This window comes from Pristiophorus japonicus, chromosome 1 (genome assembly GCF_044704955.1).
Source record: "Pristiophorus japonicus isolate sPriJap1 chromosome 1, sPriJap1.hap1, whole genome shotgun sequence".
In the NCBI taxonomy this organism is placed as follows: Eukaryota; Metazoa; Chordata; class Chondrichthyes; family Pristiophoridae; genus Pristiophorus; species Pristiophorus japonicus.
In genome coordinates, this window is record NC_091977.1 from 45,459,509 (window position 1) to 45,480,213 (window position 20,705).

A 20,705-nucleotide genomic window follows, 5' to 3' on the forward strand; every position below is an offset into this window, starting at 1 on the left:
CTTGATTGCACTATTCCTATCTAGATGTCCCGCTATTTCTTCCTCAATGATAGTTTCAAGCATTTTCCCCACTACAGATGTTAAACATCCCCAGCATCGAAGCAGTGACCATACTCGATCAGCTCCGCTGGGGGGGGGCCACAGTCCACATGCCCAACACAAGACTCCCAAAACAAGCGCTCTACTCGGAACTCCTACACGGCAAGCAAGCCCCAGGTAGGCAGAGGAAACATTTCAAGGACACCCTCAAAACCTCCTTGATAAAGTGTAACATCCCCACCACAGGAAAGGGGTACTGAGGTGAATGATCAGCCATGATCTTATTGAATAGTGGTGCAGGCTTGAAGGGCCGAATAGCCTACTCCTGCACCTATTTTCTATGTTTCTATGTTTCTATTGCAGCCACAGTGCACCAGTGGTGGAGGGAATGAATGTTGAATGTGGTGGTTGGGGTGTCAATCAAGCGGGCTGCTTTATCCTGGATGGTGTCAAGCTTTTTGAGTGTTGTTGGAGCTGCACGCATCCAGGCAAGTGGAGAGTATTCCATCACACTCCTGACTTGTGCCTTGTAGATGATGGAAAAGCTTTGGGGAGTCAGGAGGTGAAACACTCGTCGCAGAATACCCAGCCTCTGACTTGCTTATGTTGCCACAGTATTTATGTGGCTGGTCCAGTTAAGTTTCAGGACAATGGTAACCCCCAGGATGTTGATGGTGGGGAATTTGGTGATGGTAATGCCGTTGAATATCAAGGGGAAGTGGTTAAACTCTCGCTTGTTGGAGATGGTTATTGCCTGGCACTTATGTGGCGCAAATGTAACGCCACTTATCAGCCCAAGCCTGAATGTCGTCCAGGTCTTGCTGCATGTGGGTATGGACTGCTTCATTATATGAGGAGTTGCGACTGGAACTGAACACTGTGCCGTCATCAGCAAACATCTCCACTTCTGACCTTATGATGGAAGGAAGGTCATGACACCTGGGAATCCCTGGCCAAAGACCGCCTTAAGTGGAGGAAGAGCATCCAGGAGGGCGCTGAACATCTTGAGTCTCATCGCCGAGAACGTGCAGAAAACAAGCGCAGGCAGCGGAAGGAGCATGCGGCAAACCAAACTCCTCACCCACCCTTTCCTTCAACGACTATCTGTCCCACCTGTGACAGAGACTGTAATTCCTGTATTGGACTGTTCAGTCACCTGAGAACTCACTTTTAGATTTCAAGGGACTGCCTATGATGATGATGATGACCTATTCAATTTTAGCCAGAGAATCTCCAGCAGTGGCTTCACTTCCTGCCTCCATACGGTTTTCCCCGGAGTCACTAAGGATCTCTCCTTGGCCTTTCCTCCTTCCTCATCTACCTGCTACCCCTTGGCGATCTCATCAGAAAACATGTATGCTGACGACACCCAGTTCTTCCTTCCCACCACCTCTCTCAATCCCTCCATTGCCATTGTGCTATCAGACCGCTTGTCCAACATTTGATGAGCCATTATTTGCTCCAGCTAAACATCAGGAAGACTGAAGCCATGGGATGACAAGATGCAGATGTTTGAGTTTAGGGTCACTCTATGAGCCTAATTCCCCTGTTGCCTCTGAATAGTTTACTCGATGCTTAAAGATAAAGGAAAATGGGTTAAAAATCCATGGGGTACGACATCCCAGTCCAAGCTCCAGGATGGAACCACCTTTGCTCCTGACTCCATCAGAGTATATTGGAGATGCCTCATTGTAGCACGTCAAACTGGGAATTGCGGGAGTGTTGTTGAGACAGCAGCATGTTCTATGGCTGTGGGATGGAGAGGAAGGGTGGATTTGGGATGGCAGTTGTAGATATATTTGTATGTACAGCTAATATGGATTTGCAGTCAAATACATTTTAGTAGCGAATTAAAACATATTCTTTGTACAGAAATAGAAGCACAACTCAACAACTGTAATTAAAACAGAGATAATCAAATTTGATAGTGACTTCTTCAGAAAATGCCTAAAGTAACAATCACGTTACAACAACTATTATGTACTGAGATAACCGATCAATTTGATGAATTGATATTTGGGTGACTGGTAGTGCACTGCACTGTTAGATTTACGATCATAGTTTGTGTCTTTTTATACCTTTCAGTCTTTGGTTAATTTATAACTTGGCCAACATTTAGCCCTCAACCAACATCACTAAAACAGATTAGCTGGTCATCATCTCTTTGCTGTTTGTGGGAACTTGCTGTGCACAAATTGACTGCCGCGTTTCCTACATTACAACACTTCAAAAGTACTTCATTGGCTGTGAAGCACTTTGGGACGTCCTGAGATCACGAAAGGTGCTACAGAAATGCAAATTTTTTCTTTCCTTCTTTTTGATATATATGTAAATAAAAACACATAAAAAACAAGACAGCAAACATTTTGTAAGTGCTGCCCGTGAATCCGCCGAATCGATGAATGATCTCTGTCAGGATTCCTACCTCTGCCTCACTTTCTCCTTTAGCTGTGAATGCACCCGAGACGCAGTCGCCAGAACCTTGTCGCTGTGTCGGTTCACGGGATCGAGCCACGAAGCTGCTTCTGATGAGATAGGGTCTCTGGCAGCCGCATAAAACTCCTCACATTTAATGATTGCCCTTTCATTCAATTTGAACCTGAATATAGCAATTATTAAAAATATAAATGAACAACAACGTTGTTTTCTGTTTGTATCTCAAGAATTATGTTTCATTTCATCTTTTTGCTGCATGACAGGTATTGTAGATACTTGTTTTACACAGTGCTGGTTTCATGTCTGGTCTTTAAGATACAGGTTTTTGCACTGAAGTGACTTTTTCTTTCCAGCCTAGGTTTTTTTCTTTCCTCATTTCCCATCCATTTCCCTCTCCTCTCTTTAAGGCACTGACTCTTCCTTTGGTATGATTCTAAAGGTGCTGGTAGCCCTCCAGCACCTTGACCAAGGACTCATTCTTCATGTGTAAGTCTGCACAGTATCTGCAGGCTGTGTGACAGTGGGATCTCACAGCCAAGCCCACTGCTGTCCTTATGCAACATCCTTAGATTTGTATTTGATAGAGTAAATAAGGAGAAACAGTTTCCACTGGCGGGAGGGTCGGTTAACCAGAGGACACAGATTTAAGATAATAGGCAAAAAACAGAGGGGAGATGAGGAGAACTTTTTCACTCAGCGAGTTGTAATGATCTGGAATGCACTTCACTGTTAGATTTACTATCATAGTTTGTGCTTTCTTATACCTTTTAGTCTTTGTTTAATTTATAAGATACTTTGCCCAGTACCCTGGCCAACATTTAGCCCTCAACCAACATCACTAAAACAGACTAACTGGTCATCCAGGGTTCCCCAAGCCTGGACAGCCCGCTTCTACCTCCTTCCCAAGATCCACAAATAGGAATCTCTTCCCACCTACATCTGCGACTCATAGAAACATAGACAGAGAAAATAGGTGCAGGAGTAGGCCCTTCGAGCCTGCACCGCCATTCAATGAGTTCATGGCTGAACATGTAACTTCAGTACCCCATTCCTGCTTTCTCGCCATACCCCTTGATCCCCCTAGTAGTAAGGACTACATCTAACTCCTTTTTGAATATATTTAGTGAATTGGCCTCAACAACTTTCTGTGGTAGAGAATTCCACAGGTTCACCACTCTCTGGGTGAAGAAGTTTCTCCTCATCTCGGTCCTTAGATTGTGACTCTTACGATGGCCTCCGCCACTTTAACAGTTTCGAGTTTCCTGGCCCCAACCGTCTCCTTTTCACCATGGACGTCCAATCCCTCTACACTTCCATCCCCCACCAGGATGGCCTGAGGGCGTTCCGCTTCTTCCTCGAGCAGAGGCCCAACCAATCCCCATCCACCTCCACTCTCCTCCGCCTGGCTGAACTTGTTCTCACATTGAACAACTTCTCCTTTGACTCCACTCACTTCCTCCAAATTAAAGGTGTTGCTATGGGAACCCGCATGGGTCCGAGCTATGCCTGCCTTTTTGTGGGATATGTGGAACATTCTTTGTTCCAGTCTTACTCGGGTCCCATTCACTTCTTTTTCCATTACATTGATGAAAGTATCGGTACTGTTTTCTGCTCTCGCCCTGAACTAGAAAATTTCATTCACTTTGCATCCCTTCCCTCACCTTCACATGGTCCATCTCCGACTCTTCCCTTCCCTTCCTCGACTTTTCAATCTCCATTTCTGGGGATAGACTTTCGACCAGTATCCACTACAAGCCCACTGACTTCCACAGCTACCTGGATCCTGTAAGGACTCCATTCCATTCTCCCAGTTTCTCCATCTCTGTCGCATCTGCTCTGACAACGCCACCTTTCACACTAGTGCCTCTGACATGTCTTCCTTTTTCCTCAACCGAGGATTCCCCTCCACCATGGTTAACATGGCCCTCAACCGTGTCCATTCTATTTCCCGCACCTCTGCTCTCACCCCTTCCCCTCCCTCTCAGAACCATGACATGGTTCCCCTTGTCCTCACCTTTCACCCCACCAGCCTCCATGTTCAACGGATCATCCTCCGCCATTTCCGCCACCTCCAGCGTGATCCCGCCACCAATCACATCTTCCTCTCCTCTGCCCTCCATGACACCCTGGTCCGCTCCGCAATCACCCCCAGAATCCCCTCCCCTTCCGATGGCGCCTTTCCGTGCAAGCACAGGAAATGCAACACCTGCCCTTTTACCTCCTCCTTTCCCACTGTCCAGGGCCCCAACACTCCTTCCAGGTGAAACAACAATTTACTTTAATATATTTGCTGCTCATGATGTGGTCTCCTCTACATTGGAGAGACAAAACACAGATTAGGTGGCCGATTTGCAGAACACCTTCGTTCAGTCGGTAAGTGTGGCCCTGAGCTTTAATTCTCCTCTCCACTCTCACTCTGACCTCTCCGTCCTCGGCCTCCTACACTGTTCCAATGAAGCTCAACGCAAGCTCGAGGAACAGCACCTCATTTTTCATTTAGGCACTTTACAGCCTTCTGGACTCAACATTGAGTTCAACAATTTCAGACCATAATTTCTACCCATCATTTTTTTTTCCTTTTCCTTCCTTTTTTTTTTACAAAACGCCCCTTTTTTCTTCTCTTTCCCACGGCTTGTGATATCATCATCATCATCACAGGCAGGCCCTCGAAATCGAGGAAAACTTGCTTCCACTCTAAAAGTGAGTTCTCAGGTGGCTGTACAGTCCAATGCGGGAATTACAGTCTCTGTCACAGGTGGGGCAGACAGTGGTTGAAGGAAAGGGTGGGTGGGGAGTCTGGTTTGCCGCACGCTCCTTCCTCTGTCTGTGTTTGATTTCTGCATGCTCTTGGCGACGAGACTCGATGTGCTCAGCGCCCTCCCAGATGCTCTTCCTCCATTTTGGGCAGTCTTAGGCCAGGGATTCCCAGGTGCCAGTGGAGATGTTGCACTTTATCAAGGAGGCTCTGAGGGTGTCCTTGAAACATTTCCTCTGCCCACCTGGGGCTCGCTTGCCGTGTCGGAGTTCCGAGTAGAGCGCTTGCTTCGGGAGTCTCGTGTCGGGCATGCGAACGATGTGGCCCACCCTACGGAGCTGGTCAAGCGTGGTCAGCACTTCGATGCTGGGGAAGTTTGTCACCATTTTCCACCTGCTCCACAATGTCATGCAAGTCGTGATCCTGACCAACGGATCCATCACAGACCCATTCCACGTTCGGACCGGGGTCAAGCAAGGCTGTGTCATCGCACCAACGCTCTTCTCAATCGTTTTTACTGCAATGCTCCATCTCGCCCTCGGCAAGCTCCCTGCTGGAGTGGAGCTAAATTACAGAACAAACGGGAATCTGTGCAATCTCCGCCACCTCCAGGCCAGACCCAAGGTCGTCCTATCCTCTGTCACCGAACTACAGTACGCAGACAACGCCTGCGTCTGTACACACTCGGAGGCCGAACTCCAAGCCATCGTCAACACCTTCACCAAGGCATACGAGAGCATGGGCTTTACACTAAACATCCATAAGACAAAGGTCCAATACCAGCCTGCCCCCGCTACACAGCACTGCCTTTCGGTTATCAAAATCCACAGCAAGGCCTTGGACAACATGAACCATTTTCCATACCTTGGGAGCCTACTGTCAACAAGGGCAGACATCGACGACGAGGTCCAACACCACCTTCAGTGTGCCAGTGCAGCCTTCAGTTTGCCGGAGGAAGAGAGTGTTTGGAGACCAGGATCTCAAACTCGGCACCAAGCTCATGGTCGACAGAGCAGTGGTGATACCCGCCCTCCTATATGGCTCAAAGACATGGACTATGTACAGCAGGTACCTCAAAACACTGGAGAAGTACCACCAACGTTGCCTCCACAAGATCCTGCAAATCCATTGGCATTTTGTTTTGTATCTGGTCATCATCTCATTGCTGTTTGTAGGATGTTGCTGTGTGCAAAGGGTGGATGAAGCAGATTCAAATAGTAACTAATTGGATATCTTTCAAAAGCAGGTACAGGCACAATGGGCCGAGTTACCTCCTTCTGTGCTGTATCATTATATGTCTTTTCTGGCATACTTCACTGTATAATGGTAATCAGTGGAACCCATGGATAGGTTAACTGGGGATGAACACCTCGGGGCTCATGACCTTGATATGATAAGGCCCAAATAGAAAGGGAAAAAGTTGGTGCAAAAAGTAGGGCACCAGATTGGACTAGGGCAGATTTAGAAAGGTGAGGAATGAACCAGCAGAGGTGAGGTGGAAAGAGAAATTGGCACACAGGACTGCAGATCAACAATGGGATGTTCAAAAAGATTGCGAATTTGCAGAATAAATTTATACCATTAATAAAAATAAACTATTTTGGGTTTCAGATGACCATGGATAAGTAAAGAGGTTAAAAACAAATTAAAATTGAAGAGGAGGTGCATATGGGGTCAGTATAGGTCTGCACTTGTATACATTATCCATATTGCATTGATATACAATCTCTGTACTGTACTGGGGTATTATATCTACGTTATACGATATATGATAGCTATAGCATACTGGTGTACAAGCTCCATATTGTACTGGATTGATACCTGCACTGTACTGGCATACTATATCTGTACTATCCATAATGTACTGGATTAGTACCTGTACGTACTGGTGTACAATATCTGTACTATCCTGGTGTATGATATCAATACAGTACTGGTGTACAATAGCTGTACTATACTGGTGTTTGGTATCTGTCCCATACTGGTGTATGAGTCCTTATACAGCTCTGTAGTTGTGCATGATTTATTCCATTAAGATCTCCATAACAGTATACTATTAGCACTGGTAACCCTTGTGTTTCTGTCATTTATAGTTGCCTTGTTTTCATGTATCAAAACTATTCTAATTCACATGTAAAATTGTTTGAAATCTTTACCAGGCCTTACCATGTCAGAAAAATCAACGAAAGACACACACTCCAGCAAGGGTTACAAACAGATTGAGATTATTGATCGTGAGGTTGAATTTCTGTGGGGGTTCTCCCACAGAACATCATTTAGGTTTTTCTAGGATTTCCATGGTTCCTGAGACGAAATTACGGTGGACAATCGGTCAAATCCCCACAGAAATTCATTCCCTGGGTTTCTCCAGCTAGCTGCCAAAGTTGCAGTGTACAGTTAGGGGAACCCACTCCCCGGCCCCTCCAGAAATTCAACCCCCGTCTTTCTTTCTCAATTAATTTTCTGCATTTGAAAACTGGCACCCAGACACAGACTAATGTTGGAAAAAATGGAATAACTAAAAAAACTTTTTCCTTTAGCATGCCCTTTTTTGAACACTTCAAATGGAGTAGCCAAATCTCACATCGGTCCCTCTTCCCTAAAAGAAATCCCCCTTCATGTTACCCACCTCAAAAGAAGTTGCTGGAATTGTCTTGGAGTGATAAATCGCCCCAGGAATTTCGTCAGTACCATATGTAGAACATCCCTAGGAGAATGGATAATCTATTAATCAATGGCTTTACATCTTCATGTTGATGGCATGTTTATTTTCACAGCTTATTTTCACTGTCTGTTGCTATGGTGATCAATCTTCCCTTTACCTGTTAAGCTGCCCTCTTCCTTCAGGATCGTTAGCTTTAAAGAGTTGTTTTACAGCGAAGTAGCCATTGGATATTATTTTTTCACGCAGTTGATGTTCCAGCTAAAAAATACAACAATATTTTCAGATGAGACGTTAAACCGAGGCCCCGTCTGCTCTCTTTCAGGTGGATGTAAAAGATCCCATGGCACTATTTCGAACAAGAGCAAGGGAACTATCGCCGGTGACCTGGTCAATATCTATCTCTCAATCAACATCACAAAAACAGATTATCTGGTCATTATCACATTGCTGTTTGAGGGATCTTGCTGTGTGCAATTGGCTGCCGCATTTCCCACATTACAACAGTGACTACACTTCAAAAGCTGTACAGGCCTTTGGGACGTCCCGAGGTTGTGAAAGGCGCTATATAATTCAAGTCATTCTTTTTCTTTAACAGCTGTGAACTGGTTTTGCAATATGTGATTAAATTGTGTGATTTTTGTTAGATAAGGGTATCAAGGGATATAGGGGAACTAAGGTGGGCAAATGGAGTTGAGGTACAGATGGGGAATTCCGATGAAAATTCCAATAGGGAATTCAGAAGAAAATTCTTTCCCCAAAGAGAGGTGAGAATGTGGAACTTGCTATCACAGGGACTGGTTGAAACGAATAGTATAGATGCATTTAAGGGGAGGCTAGACAAAACATAAGAGGGAGAAGGGAATAGAGGGTTATGCTAATAGATTTAGATCTGGAAAGACGGGAGGAGGCTCGACTGGAGCATAAACACCAGCATGGACTGTTGGGTCAAATGGCCTATATAATCCTATGTAGATCAGCCATGATCTAATTGAATGGTGGAGCAGGCTCGAGGGGGTAAATGGCCTACTTCTACTCTTATGTTCCTACATGTATGAAGTGCATGTCATGTAAATCAACAATGGATTATTAGGCACTTTAGTTTTCTTTTGAAACACGTTATAGAGTGTTTCTATTTCTCATGTGTTCTTAAAGCCGCATGCTTGCAGCTGTCAATGTTCTGCACGCCACAGTCAATAGCAGCTTTCCTCAAATGCAAATCACAGGCTGGCCGACAGTAGACATCTCACAATTTACTCATGCCTCTTTGAAACTGCACAAGCCGGCCCAGTCTGAGCCAACATTGTGATTCAGGATTGGTTTGCTTGCAAAGGAGGTTACAAGTGCCATAAAAGCTCCGTTCAATTCTTACATCTGTCCTATGAATGCACAAGTCGAACACTGACCCTCCATACAGCCTACATGTTGCTATAGTAACTCTTTCAGACCTTGTTACAGTTACACTCCAACACAGCCATTTGCTGCAAATAAGACTTAAGGCTGGACTTTCAGTCTTTTTAGAAAAGCACTTGCGCCCGGGGGGGCCAGCTTCCAGTACCCCGCCAGGACATTTGGTGCGGGGTTTGCTGGGGCGCAGAGCAGCACCGCCAGGGAGAGGCAAGCCAGTGTGCAACGCCTCTGGTTGCGACACCAGCTCAATATTTGGATCACGCCCAATCCGTAGCGCCCCGTAGCGCGTCCTAGTGGGAACGCCACTGAAAGCCTGTGCTCCAAGCTGTACCGGTCACAGTGATTGAAGAAATATCTACCTCAGGTAAATGTGATTGTATTTCTTTTTTTAAATTTTTGCGATTTATGTTGGGGTCACGTCAGTCATGAATTGGGTAGGTTTTCAGTGTTTTTTTTCCAGATGTTTCTTCTCCACGGAAGCTCCGACGCCAGATGTTTAGATCGGGATCTTCGCTTGCTTAGCCGGCTGAGCGCCCTAAAAGTAGTGTGGATCGCCTCCCTTAGCGCTCCGCTCCAAACTCCGGGCCCAGCTGATGAATTTTGCGGCGGCAGACGCAATCAATTTGCCGCCGCAAAATTTAACGCTCGGCCCAGGTCAACGCCACAAAAGAGGCACGACCAAATTTCTCTCCCTTAAGTATTTTGTAAAACCACGTAAAATAACTTGAATATTTAAAGTAATATACACTTCAATTTAATGTTCTTTGATCTTGAAATTAATCTGTGCACAGATTATCCTACTAATGCTTAACATGTTGATACTGAATTCCTTTGTCGGTTATTTTAATGGGATAAGGGAAGTAACAGGAACATTAGGACAGATTTTCCTCTTTGTTGTGCCTGGGGGTCCCGGGTGCAGCGAAGAAAAAATGGGGCACAGACCCACTGAGTCAAGTCTCCACCCCCGGGGACTATACTGCCCAGGGATTCCTCGGTCTTTCCCAAATGGATATAAGCATTTTAATAAAGCTGATGGGCTTTCCTGACCTCCCACCAGAACTTCAACCTCGAAATTGCATTTAGGGTACTATGTGCTTCTCGACCCCATTTGGAAGATCAAAAATGGCCTCCTGACTGAAACAGACCAACCTTCTCAGGGCCTTCTCCAAAACGGCAGTGGCCAGTGCACCCAGCAAAATAGAAACATAGAAACATAGAAAATAGGTGCAGGAGTAGGCCATTCGGCCCTTCTAGCCTGCACCGCCATTCAATGAGTTCATGGCTGAACATGAAACTTCAGTACCCCCTTCCTGCTTTCTCGCCATAACCCTTGATCCCCCGAGTAGTAAGGACTTCATCTAACTCCTTTTTGAATATATTTAGTGAATTGGCCTCAACAACTTTCTGTGGTAGAGAATTCCACAGGTTCACCACTCTCTGGGTGAAGAAATTCCTCCTCATCTCGGTCCTAAATGGCTTACCCCTTATCCTTAGACTGTGACCCCTGGTTCTGGACTTCCCCAACATTGGGAACATTCTTCCTGCATCTAACCTGTCTAACCCCGTCAGAATGTTAAACGTTTCTATGAGGTCCCCTCTCGTTCTTCTGAACTCCAGTGAATACAAGCCCAGTTGATCCAGTCTTTCTTGATATGTCAGTCCCGCCATCCCGGGAATCAGTCTGGTGAACCTTCGCTGCACTCCCTCAATAGCAAGAATGTCCTTCCTCAGGTTAGGAGACCAAAACTGTACACAATACTCCAGGTGTGGCCTCACCAAGGCCCTGTACAACTGTAGCAACACTTCCCTGCCCCTGTACTCAAATCCCCTCGCTATGAATGGCCAACATGCTATTTGCTTTCTTAACCGCCTGCTGTACCTGCATGCCAACCTTCAATGACTGATGTACCATGACACCCAGGTCTCTTTGCACCTCCCCTTTTCTTAATCTGTCACCATTCAGATAATAGTCTGTCTCTCTGTTTTTACCACCAAAGTGGATAACCTCACATTTATCCACATTATACTTCATCTGCCATGCATTTGCCCACTCACCTAACCTATCCAAGTCGCTCTGCAGCCTCGTAGCATCCTCCTCGCAGCTCACACTGCCACCCAACTTAGTGTCATCCGCAAATTTGGAGACACTACATTTAATCCCCTCGCCTAAATCATTAATGTACAGTGTAAACAGCTGGGGCCCCAGCACAGAACCTTGCGGTACCCCACTATTCACTGCCTGCCATTCTGAAAAGTACCCATTTACTCCTACTCTTTGCTTCCTGTCTGACAACCAGTTCTCAATCCATGTCAGCACACTACCCCCAATCCCATGTGCTTTAACTTTGCACATTAATCTCTTGTGTGGGACCTTGTCGAAAGCCTTCTGAAAGTCCAAATATACCACATCAACTGGTTCTCCCTTGTCCACTCTACTGGAAACATCCTCACAAAATTCCAGAAGATTTGTCAAGCATGATTTCCCTTTCACAAATCCATGCTGACTTGGACCTATCATATCACCTCTTTCCAAATGCACTGCTATGACATCCTTAATAATTGATTCCATCATTTTACCCACTACCGATGTCAGGCTGACCGGTCTATAATTCCTTGTTATCTCTCTCCCTCCTTTTTTAAAAAGTGGGGTTACATTGGCTACCCTCCACTCCATAGGAACTGATCCAGAGTCAATGGAATGTTGGAAAATGACTGTCAATGCATCCACTATTTCCAAGGCCACCTCCTTAAGTACTCTGGGATGCAGTCCATCAGGCCCTGGGGATTTATCGGCCTTCAATCCCATCAATTTCCCCAACACAATTTCCCGACTAATAAGGATTTCCCTCAGTTCCTCCTCCTTACTAGACCCTCCAACCCCTTTTATATCCGGAAGGTTGTTTGTGTCCTCCTCAGTGAATACCGAACCAAAGTACTTGTTCAATTGGTCCGCCATTTCTTTGTTCCCCGTTATGACTTCCCCTGATTTGACTGCAGGGGACCTACGTTTGTCTTTACTAACCTTTTTCTCTTTACATATCTATAGAAACTTTTGCAATCCGTCTTAATGTTCCCTGCAAGCTTCTTCTCGTACTCCATTTTCCCTGCCCTAATCAAACCCTTTGTCCTCCTCTGCTGAGTTCTAAATTTCTCCAGGCCCCGGGTTCGCTGCTATTTCTGGCCAATTTGTATGCCACTTCCTTGGCTTTAATACTATCCCTGATTTCCCTTGATAGCCACGGTTGAGCCACCTTCCCTTTTTTATTTTTACGCCAGACAGGAATGTACAATTGTTGTAGTTCCTCCATGCGGTCTCTAAATGTCTGCCATTGCCCATCCACAGTCAACCCCTTCAGTATCATTTGCCAATCTATCCTAGCCAATTCACGCCTCATACCTTCAAAGTTACCCTTCTTTAAGTTCTGGACCATGGTCTCTGAATTAACTGTTTCATTCTCCATCCTAATGCAGAATTCCACCATATTATGGTCACTCTTCGCCAAGGGGCCTCGCACAACGAGATTGCTAATTAATCCTCTCTCATTACACAACACCCAGTCTAAGATGGCCTCCCCCCTAGTTGGTTCCTCGACATATTGGTCCAAAAAAACATCCCTTATGCACTCCAGGAAATCCTCTTCCACCGTATTGCTTCCAGTTTGGTTAACCCAATCTATGTGCATATTAAAGTCACCTATTATAACTGCTGCACCTTTATTGCACGCACCCCTAATTTCATGTTTGATGCCCTCCCCAACATCACTACTACTGTTTGGAGGTCTGTACACAACTCCCACTAATGTTTTCTGCCCTTTGGTATTCTGCAGCTCTACCCATATAGATTCCACATCATCCAAGCTAATGTCCTTCCGAACTATTGCCTTAATTTCCTCCTTATTCAGCAATGCTACCCCACCTCCTTTTCCTTTTATTCTATCTTTCCTGAATGTTGAATACCCCTGGATGTTGAGTTCCCAGCCCTGATCATCCTGGAGCCACATCTCCGTAATCCCAATCACATCATATTTATTAACATCTATTTGCATAGTTAATTCATCCACCTTATTGCGGATACTCCTTGCATTAAGACACAAAGCCTTCAGGCTTGTTTTTTTAACACCCTTTGTCCTTTTAGAATTTTGCTGTACAATGGCCCTTTTTGTTCTTTGCCTTGGGTTTCTCTGCCCTCCACTTTTCCTCATCTCCTTTCTGTCTTTTGCTTTTGCCTCCTTTTTGTTTCCCTCTGTCTCCCTGCATTGGTTCCCATCCCCCTGCCATAGTAGTTTAAATCCTCCCCAACAGCACTAGCAAACACTCCCCCTAGGACATTGGTTCCGGTCCTGCCCAGGTGCAGACCGTCCGGTTTGTACTGGTCCCACCTCCCCCAGAACCGGTTCCAATGCCCCAGGAATTTGAATCCCTCCCTGCTGCACCACTGTTCAAGCCACGTATTCATCTGCGCTATCCTGTGATTCCTACTCTGACTAGCACGTGGCACTGGTAGCAATCCCGAGATTACTACTTTTGGGGTCCTACTTTTTAATTTAGCTCCTAGCTCCTTAAATTCGTTTCGTAGGACCTCATCTCTTTTTTTTACCTATGTCGTTGGTACCAATGTGCACCACGACAACTGGCTGATCTCCCTCCCTTTTTAGAATGTCCTGCACCCGCTCCGAGACATCCTTGGCCCTTGCACCAGGGAGGCAACATACCATCCTGGAGTCTCGGTTGCGGCCGCAGAAACGCCTATCTATTCCCCTTACAATTGAATCCCCTATCACTATCGCTCTCCCACTCTTTTTCCTGCCCTCCTGTGCAACAGAGCCAGCCACGGTGCCATGAACTTGGCTGCTGCTGCCCTCCCCTGATGAGTCATCCCCCTCAACAGCACCCAAAGCAGTGTATCTGTTTTGCAGGGGGATGACCACAGGGGAATCCTGCACTACCTTCCTTGCACTGCTCTTCCTGTTGGTCTTCCATTCCCTATCTGGCTGTGGACCCTTTCCCTGCGGTACGACCAACTCGCTACACGTGATACTCACGTCATTCTCAGCATTATGGATGCTCCAGAGTGAATCCACCCTCAGCTCCAACTCCGCAACGCAGACCATCAGGAGCTGGAGGTGGATACACTTCCTGCACACATAGTCGTCGGGGACACTGGAGTCATTTCTGAGTTCCCACATGGTACAGGAGGAGCATAACACCCGACCGAGCTCTCCTGCCATGACTTAACCCTGAGATACACTTAAATTGGCAACAACAATGTTAAAAGTTACTCACTGATATAGAAGAGAAATCAGGCAGTAAATGACCCAACGCCATTTTCAATCCTCTACCATCCCATTTACACTAGGCAAAAGCAGTTAACGTTTGCCCCCTTTATACTTCCTCACATCATTAAGTCATCGAATTTGGCTGAAACAACATAATTCCTAACCCCGCTCCTTTCTATAATGAGGCACCCCAAAACTGCACAGTACTCCGACTTTGACCTAACCAATATATTATACAAACTTATCATTATTTCTTTACTATTGTACTCTATTTATAAAATCTATAATGGTATTGGCCTTTTTCATGGCATTATCCAAATGCACTCACACTTTTACAGAATTACGTATTTGAATCCTTAGGTCTTTCTGTTCATTCACACCCTTCCGGTGCGGGTACACACACATTCCTTGTTTTGTACAAGTATGGATGCTGAAAATTAAAGGGATATGACAATTTGAAGAGAAGGTGATGGAAAATGTTGGAGATTTTTCAATGCTTTCATCCTTTATAAAAGCTTATAGAGCAGATGACGTGATGATTCAGAACAAAAGGGAAAAAAATGTGATATAGAGGCACAAAGTGGATGTTGCACCCTTGTTCGATGGCTGTCAAAATGGATGTGATGCTGCATGAGGTGAGTATGAGGAGAGTTGCCATTTTTGGAACTCCAGGGCACCCTGCTACCCATATACCAGGTCGAATTCCATGCCATGGAGTGTTGCCTGACACAGTTTCACATTTATTGCTCAGCAATACGAAATCAAAACTTAGGCATGGGTATTAAGGGTAACGGAACCAAGGTAGATGGAGTTAAGATACAGATCAGCCATGATCACATTGAATGATGGAACAGGCTCAAGCGGCTAAATGGCCTACACCTGTTCCTACGTAACCCTCCACACAATTCTATAGCTGTGTCATAGTATCCCATACACACCCTTATCTCACCAAGGCACATAGTCAAGATGCATTGTGCAACTGAAAGCCTTGACATACACACATCATCTGAAGCTTTCACAAAGCCTCACCAAATGATTGTAGGACAAGCCAGTCATATGATGCATAGTCACTGACACATGGGGTAGCCTTCAGTTTGGGTACATGCCTGTCACTGTGCTTGTACTTCTGCAACTTACAGTATCTTAAGATTACTTTTTCTGCTTGTACCTTAAGATGGCTCAAAAGTCAAGGAAACAGATCCCAGCTGAAGAAAAACCTTTGAACTGATTGGAGGAGAGCATCCTGGACAAACTGATGTATCTTGAACATGGAGGGAGTACAGAATGGTGAAGCAGTAAGCCTGCCACAAGTTTGGTACCATCCCACTCTTATGTCTTGTCCCCCCCCTTCTTGTTCATTCGTACACAGGTGTACACACAGCCACATAAACGTGAATGTGAATGATGTTCTGAAAGTGTGTCAGGGAGCCAACGTCCTAACATTTGTCTCTTTTCTAATTGTTGTAGCTCCAGAAGAGCTGCCTGTCACCACTGTGTGCCCGGGAGTTTCCTGAATAGTTCTCCCGATCGGCTGGCATATCTCTAGCGTAAGATCGGTGGAAACCCCATATACACGTGTAAATGGGGTTTCTAAAATGAAAATGGAACTTTTTTTTTTAATTATAAGAAGTTCTATGAACTGAAACAGAAAAAAACATTCCTATAAATATTTGTAATTGTGAAAGTCATTTTTGATGTAGGTCTATTAAAAAAGCAAGACTAGTTTCTTTTCTCATCTCTTCTCATCTCTTCTCAGGAAGGCAGTGTCAAGCTGGAGTGTGGTTCAGTGAGTACCAGCAGCCCTGCCGTTCCTTATCCCAGTGATTAGTCTTTGTGTAGCTCTGCATAGTGGGTGTTAGCGAGCTATGTGACAGTTTGATTTTCACATACAGTTTCCAGCAAGGATCACTGGAGAGTGATCAGATGCCAATTCTTCCTTGTTCCTCAGGATGCTAAAACCAATTTTTTAATTCATTCATAGGATGTGGATGTTGCTGGCAAGGCCAGCATTTATTACCCAACTTTTGAGAAGGTGGTGGTGAGCTACCATTTCAGAGGGCAGTTAAGAGTCAATCACATTGCTGTGAGTCTGGAGTCACATATAGGCCAGCAGATTTCCTTCCCTAAAGGACATTAGTGAACCAGATGGGTTTTTACAACAATCCAGTAGTTTTACAGTTTGCTAATACTAGCTGTTTTTAATTGCAGAATTATTTAATTGAATTTAAATTCGCCAGCTGCCGTGGTGGGACTTGAACTCATATCTCAAGACCATTAGTCTAGCTTTCTGGATTACTAGTTCAGTAACATAACCACTATGCTACCATACCCCATATGATGTCCCCACCACCTCCTTGGCTGAGATCAGCGAACTCAGACTAGACCAAGATTTAAAATGGGTTTTCCATAAGGTTGGATTTTCCAGTCCTTTGCGCTCCTGCTTTCGCCCCGGAGCGGCGTGAAATGGGGCGGCGAGGTCTCCTGCGTCCGGTCATGATCCTCGGGTTGGGTTTTGTGGCAGTGCTTCGTAGCACCGCCGGTAAGAGCTGCGCCGGGTTGCGACACCGTCCGAGTTTTGACCCGAACACGACCCGTACGCTTATAATCGCGCCTCGCAAAGACCATCTGAAAGGGAGGTGGAGGCAGATTCAATAGTAACATTCAAAAGAGAATTGGATAAATACTTGAAGGGAAAGAAATTGTAGGGCTATGAGGAAAGAGCAGGGGAATGGGATTAATTGTTTAGAGCCAGCACAGGCATGGTGGGCCGAATGGCCTCCTTCTGTGCTGTCTCATTCTATGATTCTATTAGGGGAGGTTCTCTAATTTTAATTGTCTGGCGAGTGACGGTACCACTGGGGCACGTCTCAGGTGCATGTCAGCGGGGGTGAGGCCACAAATGCAGAAGATTTGCTGTCCCCTTCCCGAAACATGTCAATCTAGCCCTATCTGCTCCCTTTATAAAGACCCAAAAACCAAAAATCTTAAAAATTGTCAGAGATCCGGATTGTGACCCAGGCATGGCATTCCAGGGGTCTCAATTCCACTAGCCGGTAGGCTGGTACACCAATTCATTCAGCGTACCAGCCTGCCTGCAAATTCTCTAGCCAGGGACAAGGAAACTCACTGCCAAGAGTCTCCTCCCATCCAGTCCATCTGATTCAGGGAGACTTTGTTCTGGGTGGGCAAAGACAGTGCCCCAAAAAAACTGCAGGGAAGGCCAGGATCCAGAATATCCGAGTGCCCAACAAATTCGCAGCTCTTCCATTGCATTCCAGCCAGACTTACGACAGGAGAGTGTCAGAAAGGTCATAGATTTTTTGGCCTCGACGTGTTTATGATAAATGCCTTCACCTACTGGTGTAAAATTGGGGTCGATTTTGAGTGCTCTCACCTGGCATTACTGGGACGGTAATGCCCTCAAAATGAGGTCGGTAGCCTTATCGCTCTGTTAGCACCAGCGATGCAACTGGCATCATTTTAAAAGGGGCTTATTGCAAGATGTACAAAGCAGCCACCTATTTCAGGTGACAAGCCCTGTTTAATATGGACATTGTAGTCCTATGATATAAATAGGAACCTGATTGCCAGTTTAAGTAAGCACTGTCGGAACTGCCGCTGTATAGGCTTTAATCAGTTCTATGGGCGATGGAAGAGAAAAGGCCCAACAGAGGTAAGCACTCAATTATTTTTGTGGAACCCGGAGGAGTACACAAAAATAATCCGGTCTGGAACCACAACTTACATTGCTGGCGGTACCTTTGGTCGATTTTCAGGCTTTAATCTGGCAAACTGTCAAGACACCTGTTTGGCGCCCCCTGCAGCTCACCTGATGAGTTTAAATGAGGCTGAAGCCTCAACATGGTGGGCCACTCCGGAATGGGTGGCCGACCAGCGGGCTCTGTCCGCCGGTCAGTCGCCCAAAAGTCAACATCTACCCTACTGACTTTGCATTATGTATGTAGGTTTTACATTTCATTCCTGTGTATGAGTACATAGAAAAAACAAAGGATTATGAAGAGGGAAATTATATTAATTGTATGAATATGATGTTAGAAAAGTCAGCCATATTCTGGTACATACCTCATCAATCTCAATCCTAAGCTGTGTCCCAGGGCGGGATGTAGTACTTATCCTGCTACTCTGGCTCATTCTGCTCTCAGTGCGGCCTTCCAGATCTGCTCGCTGGCCTGTGATAGTAAATTATAGGTAAATGTATGAGCCCGTTTATATATGAACTACTATAATATAATGATCCAACATTATGTTTTAGAATAGAGATCAAGCTCTATACATCTTTAACTGTTGTTCATCTTGATGCATGCTGTGGTATCTATCTTTCTGTCTGTCTGTCTATCTATCTATCAATAGTGTGGACATACACTCCAGGCGTTACACCTTATTACTGGTGTAAAACAATCTTAAAATGTTGGGTGCTCCTGAGCTGCACTCTGAAACTGGCAAGAACGTTCTAATCTGCAGAGTGCCCTGACCAAGCAACAATCAAACTGATTTGAGCTTGGCAATCACATGTTAAAAAGCATTGACTTTGAGAGTGGAGGCCAGTTACATCTTGTAGCCTTGAAGCGATACATACCAACACCTTAGCAGCAGAATAATATGTTACGTGTTACATTATATAATTCTCCTGCCCTTATATCAAATATCATAACCTCTGATTTAGGATGAACTGCACCATAAAGGATTGTTAAATTGCACCTATTGCACATGTTGTCACATCTTTGTTGCGACACTTTCTGTATCACACTTGTTATGCAAAGTATACATCATACTTACACCTGATTGGCTCAAATTTCCTTTTATAAAACAGCAACAAAACAGAACTGTTAGTAGGTGATGTACTAATTGAACATGGAAAAAGAATGTAGATAAACTGCCAATGAAAACTACTAAAGGTATATGAAAACAACCAGCCCTGAATTGACAGCAAGCAGAACCTACCAAGTAAAAAAGTGAAACAATGAAATTGCTCATAATGGTTTTGATAATTCTTTCAGATTCTATCTTGCTTTCTTTGCTAAGCTGAGGACTTACTACTAACATAATAAGAACATATATATTTTTTAAATAAGGCAATGATTAGAATTATGTATACAATAGCAATAGGGATTGACAGCAGATTTTTCAACCTCTAGCGGCAGACTGGCAATTCAATTGTAGTTCGTCGGAACACAGTCCTGTTTTACAATTCTCATCCTTGTGTTCAAATCCATCCATGGCCTTGTTCCTCCCTATCACTGTAACCTCGCCAAGCAATATAACCCTCTGTAAAGTAATTGGGGGGAGGTTTAGAGGAGATATGAGGGGAAATTTCTTCACCCAGAGGGTAGCGGGGATCTGGAACTCACTGCCGGGAAGGGTGGTAGAGGCAGAAACCCTCACCACATTCAGAAAATATTTGGATGTGCACCTAAAGTGCTGTCACCGACAGGGCTACGGACCAAGAGATGGAAAGTGGGATTAGGCTGGACAGCTCTTGCTCGGCCGATGGGGACACAATGGGCCGAAAAGGCCTCCTTCCGTGCTGTAAATTTCTATGATTCTATGAGGTCTCGAACTCTTAGTTGGTGGGCTTCGTTTTGATTGTTTTATACTGAGTGGCTTGCTAGGCCACTTCAGAGGGCATTAGAGTCAACCACATAGTGGGACTGGAATCATATGGAGGCCAGGCCAGGTATGGGTGGTGGATTCCATTGCCTTGCAGGACATTATTGAACCAGCTGGGATTTTACAACAATCTGAGTTGTTTGTCCGGCACAATAACCATTAAACGACCATATCATTCAGAAACCACTTAAAAACTGGATCAAAAATTATAATGCACAAAGCTCCTGATGAACTCCACCCCCACCCCCCCCCCCTAACCCCCCCACCATCCCACACACACACACCGATTGCTTTTGTATCTTTAAGGCTGAGGGGCAAACATGAGGGAACGGAGCAGTGAAATAACTGGTGTTAGATATAGCCCTTATGGCCAAAGGGATCAAGGGGTATGGAGAGAGAGCAGGAAAGGGGTACTGAGGTTGAATGATCAGCCATGATCTCATTGAATGGTGGTGCAGGCTCGAAGGGTCGAATGGCCTACTCCTGCACCTATTTTCTA

The 20,705-nt window shown here is 45.2% G+C and overlaps 1 protein-coding gene across 2 annotated transcripts in view; it reads right to left on the minus strand.

Moving 5' to 3' along the window:
- LOC139263206 (EF-hand calcium-binding domain-containing protein 6) overlaps positions 1-20,705 on the minus strand; it is a 166,099-nt gene that overhangs the window by 131,616 nt on the left and 13,778 nt on the right. For both annotated transcript variants that reach the window (XM_070878940.1, XM_070878950.1), the window contains exons 3-6: positions 18,662-18,768; positions 8,053-8,153; positions 7,860-7,937; positions 2,465-2,638 (exon numbers count right to left, since the gene is read on the minus strand). In XM_070878940.1, coding sequence (XP_070735041.1) covers positions 2,465-2,638; positions 7,860-7,937; positions 8,053-8,153; positions 18,662-18,768 — 460 coding nt within the window. The remainder of the gene's footprint in view (positions 1-2,464; positions 2,639-7,859; positions 7,938-8,052; positions 8,154-18,661; positions 18,769-20,705) is intronic.